The sequence below is a fragment of the Bipolaris oryzae genome, assembly GCF_000523455.1.
Source record: "Bipolaris oryzae ATCC 44560 unplaced genomic scaffold scaffold_373, whole genome shotgun sequence".
NCBI lineage: Eukaryota > Fungi > Ascomycota > Dothideomycetes > Pleosporales > Pleosporaceae > Bipolaris > Bipolaris oryzae.
Window position 1 is genome coordinate 1 of NW_006911649.1, and position 8,047 is coordinate 8,047.

At 49.8% G+C, this 8,047-nt stretch overlaps 4 protein-coding genes across 4 annotated transcripts; 1 reads left to right on the forward strand and 3 right to left on the reverse strand.

Annotated features, from left to right (window-relative positions):
• Window positions 1-1,127: 1,127 nt before the first annotated feature.
• On the reverse strand, window positions 1,128-1,814 carry COCMIDRAFT_41860 (uncharacterized protein; the record flags this gene model as incomplete). Its single annotated transcript, XM_007695638.1, has 1 exon — window positions 1,128-1,814. The coding sequence occupies one exon, from the start codon at window positions 1,812-1,814 to the stop codon at window positions 1,128-1,130; it is 687 nt and encodes a 228-aa protein (XP_007693828.1).
• A 780-nt stretch (window positions 1,815-2,594) lies between these two features.
• Window positions 2,595-3,581, reverse strand: COCMIDRAFT_31228 (uncharacterized protein; the record flags this gene model as incomplete). Its single annotated transcript, XM_007695639.1, has 1 exon — window positions 2,595-3,581. The coding sequence occupies one exon, from the start codon at window positions 3,579-3,581 to the stop codon at window positions 2,595-2,597; it is 987 nt and encodes a 328-aa protein (XP_007693829.1).
• Window positions 3,582-4,079: 498 nt separating this feature from the next.
• COCMIDRAFT_10284 (uncharacterized protein) lies at window positions 4,080-6,850 on the forward strand (the record flags this gene model as incomplete). Its single annotated transcript, XM_007695640.1, has 3 exons — window positions 4,080-4,225; window positions 4,277-5,825; window positions 5,879-6,850. 3 exons carry the CDS (start codon window positions 4,080-4,082, stop codon window positions 6,848-6,850), a joined length of 2,667 nt encoding a protein of 888 aa, XP_007693830.1.
• A 224-nt stretch (window positions 6,851-7,074) lies between these two features.
• Window positions 7,075-7,649, reverse strand: COCMIDRAFT_31230 (uncharacterized protein; the record flags this gene model as incomplete). Its single annotated transcript, XM_007695641.1, has 2 exons — window positions 7,075-7,107; window positions 7,161-7,649. The coding sequence occupies 2 exons, from the start codon at window positions 7,647-7,649 to the stop codon at window positions 7,075-7,077; spliced, it is 522 nt and encodes a 173-aa protein (XP_007693831.1).
• Window positions 7,650-8,047: the final 398 nt, after the last annotated feature.

Consider the following 8,047-nt stretch of genomic DNA (forward strand, 5'->3'; position numbering starts at 1 on the left):
CCATCCCTTGGATGGTTGCTCTTGGCGGGATGGCACATCACGTGACCTAGCCCCGCGATGATCATTACCTTCTGACGTGGACGTCCATAGGCCTTCAGCCATCTCGTCACTTGTCAAGGAGAGAATCCTTCTTGTTACTTGTAACACTCTTTTCTAGTAAGAATCGCTAGGCAACTCTCACGGCGCTAATCTAAATCCTACTCGCCCTAACCTGGATCGAGCTAGAGAAGTATTAGCACTCCAGACCCCGTGTAATAATCTAATTAATTCTTTTTACTAATTAGTTAGATTTTTAGTATAGACAGCGTTACTAGTATACTTACTATTTATAAAACGCTAAAAGTGTATATTATGTAAAAGTCTCAACCTAGATTTAAGTATAATAGATATAATAGATATTACGATTATCTATATATATATACTTATCTATAATACACTAAGGGATAGAAAAAGAAAGTTAAGTAAGACTAGTTTCCCTTATGGTGTCTTTGTGAAAATTCCAGCAGTCTCTAAAGCAAACAAACTGAAACACTTAGCAAACATTGTATTTAGTCGCAAGCATTGTTCATCCACTAGTAGGCAGGGCGCGATAAAGTATTACTAAAGTTGATGTATAGTGTTAGACAACGTCTCTATCGAACACGCTAGACTTGAGCTGAAGACCTCTTAAGTAGTTCGACGCACGTGAAGCTGGCCCTAGAATGACTCGAACTACCAGTGGCACGAGCTCAGTTTGTACTGTGGGCCTTCGGCACTCCCATACTTGCGGGTTCGTAAGGCTGTCATGAGTCCGTCATGACCAAGTGGTAATTGCGCCTCAAGAAGATGAGCGTCTGATAAAAATTGCTTCTTTGTTAGCCGTAATATTGCTTGTTTTGCCATCGCCGTCAATTAGCTCCTTGTTATTTAGCGGCGCCGAAGACCACTTGAGCGATCGAGGGTTCTGTAGAGAGCGCAAGGAAGACTCATTTTGTGATATTATGGTAACTACTGGGAGATAAATTCATGGCTTTGTGGTGACATGACTTTCCCTTCTTTTCCTTCGACAGGACTGCGTGCGTTCGTATACATGTACATGTGTCTGTAGATGAAAGCGCCATCAATTTCAAGACGTTTTCTGTTTCTTCTTAGGTACTTCCCGTTGGATCAGTTACGATATTGATTCCATCGGCAACTGCTCCCTCATAGTAGGACTCAGGCTTAGCAACCCAGGGTCGAACCTTTTCATGATGTGGCACTGAACGCACAGCAATCAAAGCTGGTATCAATTCCTCAAAGAAATCCGTTCCTCGAAGGGAGACAAGATTATCAAGGTTGCGACGAGCAGTCATGAGGTATGCCCACATATCAACTAGGAGGCGGCGCGCTGGTGAGCCTTTGGGAGTACCTTCATAAATGATCTTGACACCTTCCCTCGTGGCATGAAATTTAGGTTTACTATGAATTCCATCCATCATGGAGTCCAGGACTGCGTTCTTAAACGGTCGGTCCATCAAACTCTCGCCAAGGACAAAAAGTCGACACATGGATTTGGAGATGGACTTAGAGTTGCCATGCCGAACAATTTTGCCTGAGTAAAGCCATTGGCAGTATGACTCGACGACTTTGGGGTCCTCTCCAGACAGATCAATTGGACAGTTCTTGTCGGCACGCCATTCTGGCTTCATGGCATTCTTAAGAAAGTCGGAGGTAGATGTAAGGACCTCAGTATGCACATGAATCTGGCCACCTTGAATCGATACAGGGATGGTTTCCCCCATGATGCTGCAAGCCTTAGTAAATGTTTGTTTGGTCGATCTTCTTTGGGTGCGCATCACTTACAATGGTAGTTCTTTATCGGTTCTCTGGTCGGCCATGGCTCGTGCACGCTTTGCCTTCGGCGTCTCTGATGTCTCTGACATTTTGAACTGGGAACGCTGCAGTGTAGTGTCAGTACGAGAAGACCATCTCTTGCTTTTGGTAAAGCCCCAACGATACATACACTGGCAAGAACGGATGTAATTTCTTTCAATGTAAGATTTTCCAAATAGAGCAAGAGTTTGCTTGACGATGAGTGGAGTTGGGGAGCATGTCGTTTCCCAAGATAAGAGAACATAGTGAGGCGCTAGCACGACACGGATGTGAAAGTGATGACCAGTCATCGTGGCTTAGTGAGAAGTGAAGTCAGAATCAGCATGAAAGTCAGCGAAGAGCGAAAAAGCTCGAGCAATAAGCGAGGTGAAGTGGCTCAGATCCACAAGAAGTGTTGGAGTAAGGTGGTCCGTTACGTCGCAGTCAACAGTCAACGGAAGAAGGAGCGATAGTAAACAAACATCCAACTATGAACATAGCAATGATGGAACTTTACGGAAGTACATGCAAAGAAATGATCCTTTAAACAAGCATGGAAAATCCCTCTCAATGCCATTGTGCAACATGTACAGCAATTGAAAATGCAATGGTCCTTGATAAATTAGTTTCACCCCTGAAAACCACTATTGGGAGTTGAATTACCACACTACATGAGAAAATTCTATATGATTCACAATCTATACCGTTCTAGCAGCGATAAAAATGCCAAATACAACCCTTTGGGATTCGGTGGTAGTGGACACTTAGTTTGCCTCACCAAAATCACTATGTCCTGTTTCCGTCGCATGCTGGATCGCTCCTCGTTCTCCAGCTCCCTTCCAGCCACACGTGTTGCACTTGATGTCGAATTTCTGCGTATCGGTGTAGTAATGTTGCTTTTGCAGTTGGCGACACAGTTCCCGTGCAGCTTCAAGGACGACATCGTCGTTCGCATCAAAAAGCTTGATGTCTTGGGAAGGGTCTTGGGGCGAAACACCACGCGGAACCAGAGCGATAGTGTCGTAATGAATACCGGAATACACAAGGATACAGCGGCGCGGCCGGCCCTCGTTAAAGCGATCTACGCGGTTGTCCTGCACGTTGACACTGGCTATCTCGATGTCAAATTCTTGAGAGAGGATGCTCAGCTCGATTCCACCACCCCACGAATCAGAGTATGATATCCATTTGCAGTACTCGTCGGGAGACCGTTGCAAGATTGCTTCGTTGTACTGTTCGGGGTCTCTTTGTATAGCTTGCGCGACCATCGACCTAAGCTCGGTCATTGAATCCAGCGAGTCAGAGAGAACGGCACTTCCAAGAGCTCTGAACATGCACGAGTTATCATCCGGCATCACTCTCAGGACAATGGTCCCAGCGCGTTCGGGTACAGGGACTTCGGGAGTGTCTTTGAGTGCTGAGTTCTGCTTGCGTTGTAACGACAGGGGTGCTGACTGGGATGTAGCAGACTGGGCTTCTTGTTCTGCTTTCCGTTCACTTGGATCGCCAGTAGCTTTGCCAATGACGATGATGGAGGCGCCATTAAGTTTAAGGTCAATGTCTTTCAACAGCGTAGACATTCCGTATAGTGAAGGGTCGAGCGGTTGGGGCGGGTGGTTCCATTTGAGTTCGAAGAGTGGGAGTTCCGTCTTTTCGCTGATAGATGATAGAAGGTCGGAGACGGCGGCATTATCGTCGAGGGAGAGGGTATGGGTGCCGTTGGGCGCTCGTAATCGGAGGCGAATGGGCATGGTGGTAGAAGTTGGTACTGATAATTGCAGGATAAAGATACGTAAGACTATATGCTGTGCGGGGACAACTGTTATAAGTGTAAGAGCCCTGGCGGCGTGGAGTGGTGGAAGTAGTGGGGCGCTTTGGCGGGACGCAGCGATGCAGTTGACACAGGTAGTAAGTTGCGATGGGCGAGTAGAAGGCGGATGGAAAAGAAGTTTCTTCACGCAGGAGCAGGCACTGTGAATGTTATTGTAAGGAGAACATATGTAGTTTGTCAGCTACGGCATTACTCGCTAGAAGCGACAGTTGGCGCGAACAAGTGGCACGGCGCAAGTGAATGTTCGGGAACCCAAGAGTTGGCCGAGGCGGAGATGTGCGACAGGCATATTCGGATAATTTTAAAGCCGGCGCCGCTCCGCTCCAGTCGCGACTTTGTATCCACGACGCGACAACCTCAACACCAAAGAAGGGAGACGACGGGGCAACGCCACAACACCAGGTGTTCCATCGCAGCAATGGCGTCCGCACGCGCGCCGAGCTCAACCCCGGTTCCCACAACCGAGACGGCCGAATCTTCTGGGGCAACTTCCACTGTGACGGAGCAAGAATGGGAGGCCATGGCCAACTTGCTGAAGAACGTCTATGACTACAGGATTGACGAGTCAGTAATTGATCTGGACGAGCTCATGTGCTGTTGCTGACATATCCTCAGTGGCACCTATGATCCCACAAAACTCTTCCAGCGCAAAGTGAACAAGCGCGCCGTGCCCGACTACTACGACATCATCAAAGAGCCCATGGCCCTTAGCACAATCAAATCTAAGATCGGACAGAAGGAGTACAATAACTTTTCCGAGTTCGTCCGCGACCTGGCTCTTATACCCCACAATGCGCAAGTGTACAACAGACAGGACTCTCAGGCCTATGTCGATGCGCTCGAAGTAAAGAAGGTCATCGAACGCGAGCTTAAGCGCCTTGTTGACGACAAGATTGTATCTGAGGATATTGCGACTCTGCCTTTCCTGGGTGAGATTCCGGAACAAGATCCGTTACTACCGGAAGACGAAGAAGAGGAAGAGGAGGAAGATGACGAGGAAGAGCTCGAAGTTGACGAAGAAGACGAGGACGAGGACGAAGAGGATGATGGGAAGCGCAAAAGGAGAAGGCCTGCGCGGTCCGCAGCAGCTAACGCCAAGCGCGAAGGAGGCTCAAGAGCGGCAAAGGAGGACGCCAAAAACGACGATCCAGAGTCCCGGAAAAAACGCGGACGTCCGCCGCGGGTTGATACGCCTATGGAGGCACGAATCAAAGCCATCATGAAGGCCATCCGCAAACCTCGCAACCAGCAGAACAAGCTCATGGTAAGCGCATTCGAGCGTGTCCCCGACAAGACGGTTATGCCCGAATACCACTCTGAGATCAAGAATCCTATGGCCATGGACATCTTGAAGCGCAAGCTCAAGCGGAAGAAGTACAACTCGGTAGATCACTTCATGGTAGACGTGGAGCTTATGTTTGAGAACGCGAAGCAATACAACGAGGAGGATAGCCAAATTTACAAAGACGCTGTGCACCTTCAAAAGGAGGCACGCAAGGTCGCAAAAGCCGAGAAAGAGAAGCCAGACACTGAGTACGTCATGGAAGAAGGACGTATACCCATGCCCAGCGGCATCGTCCATAACGGAGAGTTGTGGAAGGTTGGCGATTGGGTCCATATTCAGAACGCGAACGACCTCACAAAACCCATTGTCGCTCAGATCTATCGTACGTGGCAAGACGCTAGTGGTGGCCAGTGGGTGAATGCCTGCTGGTACTACCGTCCTGAGCAAACCGTGCATCGTTTCGATAAGCACTTTTTCGAGAACGAAGTTGTCAAGACTGGCCAGTATCGAGACCACCGCATTGATGAGGTTGTAGATCGCTGCTTCGTCATGTTCACAACAAGATACAACAAGGGCCGCCCACGCGATTTCCCCTCGGACAAAGAGATCTATGTTTGCGAAGCCAGATACAACGAGGAAAATCACAAGCTGAACAAGATCAAGACCTGGGCTAGTTGCCTCCCTGATGAAGTACGAGACAAGGACTACGTTATGGACTTGTTCGATGCGCCGCGAAAGCTGAAAAAGGTGCCGAGTCCGATTGCATACCTTCTTAAAGATGACCAAAAAGAGGATGACGATCTACCAAAGCCAGAGTGGGGTGCTGAGAATGCGCCTCCGAAGATTGGCGCTGTCCATCGTCGCCCACGCGACCCAAAGGTAAGTGACCGGAATATCACTCAACCACACACTGTCACTCACAATAATTCCAGGATTCGCCACCTCCCAGACCCACTCCACCGCCATCTCCAACACCACCACCTGCACCCGTGATGCCGACGCCAAGTTTGCCCACTCCTTCGGTACATGGCTTCGAAGCATCAAGAAATTATCCTATAGCTCAGCCGCCTGCCCTCACTCCAATGCCTGCACCAACACCACAGCAACATCATGTTCCTCCCGCATACACTCCTACTCATGCGACACACTATCATGCTCATTCTCAGTCACCCGCACCGCACATGCACCATCAGGCACCTCAGGTACCTGCTTACCAACCAATAACACCGCATGTTCCCTTCACGCCTCAACCTACAGCACCTATGCAGTCCTTCCAGACGCCGCGACCTACTCCAGGTTATCAACAGCCGTACCTCCAGCAGATGCCCCCCAACTACAAGGCACCGCAACCCGTCGAAGTCTATGTCATGGCCGATCACGCGAACAATAGCATACCGCCTGAAATCCGTGAGCAGTTCCAATGTGATGAGAAGGGTCGCGTGCTCTTCTTCACCGCTCCTCCACTCAATATCGAGCAGCCGCTCACAAAGGACGGACGCACACTGGGGCACTCGGCACGCTACCTAGCAGCTAAGGCGAAGAAAGAAGCTATGAAGGCTGCGAAGCGCAAGGCAGGGGAAGCCAGTATTGACGAAACCAAGGAAGCGGCCAAGAGAGCGAAGGCGGCTGAAGAAGAACAGTTCAAGAAGGCCGTCGCCGATCTTAATAACAAGGCACTAAAGGCGTTAGAGGACCAACTCGCAGTAGCTACAAAGTCAGATCTTGCAACTCTGTTCAATGGCCAGACTGAGGAGGGAATCGCAAAGGTTCTGGATCAGCTGACTCTTGTCCAAAATGCGACGGTACAGAAGGAGTTGGAGCGCGAGCTGCATGCCTTGGAGAAGGAAGAGAACAGACGTGTGACAGTGACGGGTATGACTGCCAGATTGGAGGAGAAGTACTAAAGGACCATTGTACGATTTGCTGTGTTTCTGATATCCACTGTATGCTAAATGGAGAACGCGGCGTTTTTGTATGCTAGGCTCGAAGATTGTTATGGGATACGGGGTATTATTCTTCCATGGGTATAGTTGACTCCTAGTCAAGACAATCAGAGATGCTCTATGATAGGTCTATCAAATCAGACTCTTTTTTCCCCAACTTTGACCTCTGATATTCTTCCCACGTCTCACGACGCAAAGCCACTTCGTTCCCGTATTCCCTGGCCTTTTGTAATATAAATGCGGCATCCGGCCACGGTACTTTCTCTCCTACCAAGGCCGGGTCGGCTCCATTCTCAAGAAGAAATCTGACACCTGGCAAGGGCCTGTCACTGGTGCCGCAGTATCCAGTCCTGGCGGCATGACACAGAGCAGTAACCGGCTTCCCGTCCAACGGCACGCCATCAACACGCGCGCCATACTGGAGCAGTATACACGCGAGGTCGTAGCGTTGATGATACACAGCCCATCTCAGAGGAGTGTTTCCGCCCGAGACATTCGGATCGATATACTCATTCTCAATCAAGAACCGCAGAACAGACGGCGTGGCGATACTGTAGATATACCGCATCTCACTCTTAGTCAGACACCCCCTGTACTTTTTCCGCTGCTCCAATATCTCGCGCACAAAGCCCCTATCTGGATATTTTACTGCTTCCTCGAGTAATCGCTGCGTGCCAAACTGTCCGCACGATCTTACATTCGGTCCGGCATGGAAGCGATCCAGGAAGATTTTGCCCGTCTCCCACTGCCCCATTCGCATCGAGATGCACAGCGCGACCCAATCGCTCAGCTGCGGAATCTGCTGCGAAATGCATCGCCGGCTCGTCGCGCCATAGGCTTCTTTAGAAGTCTGGGCGGACTCGAGGTGCAGGATCTGGTGGACCAGGTCGACGTTGCCGCATGCACATGCTGTTTCCAGGGGGCTGGGGAGCACAGACCGGCCTACTGTGTCCGTGCGCGGAATGCGCGGATTCGCGCAATGCGCCGAACCACCAAAACCTCTCTATCGTCTCAACTTTACAACAATACAACGCAATGGGCTTAGAAGAAGCGCTTGAAGAGTGTGATACTTTCGAATCTAAAGATCAAATCCCCTGGTCTAAAATAGCTAAAAAACATGGCGTTGTGCGCTCAACGTTGACTCGAACGTACCGACGC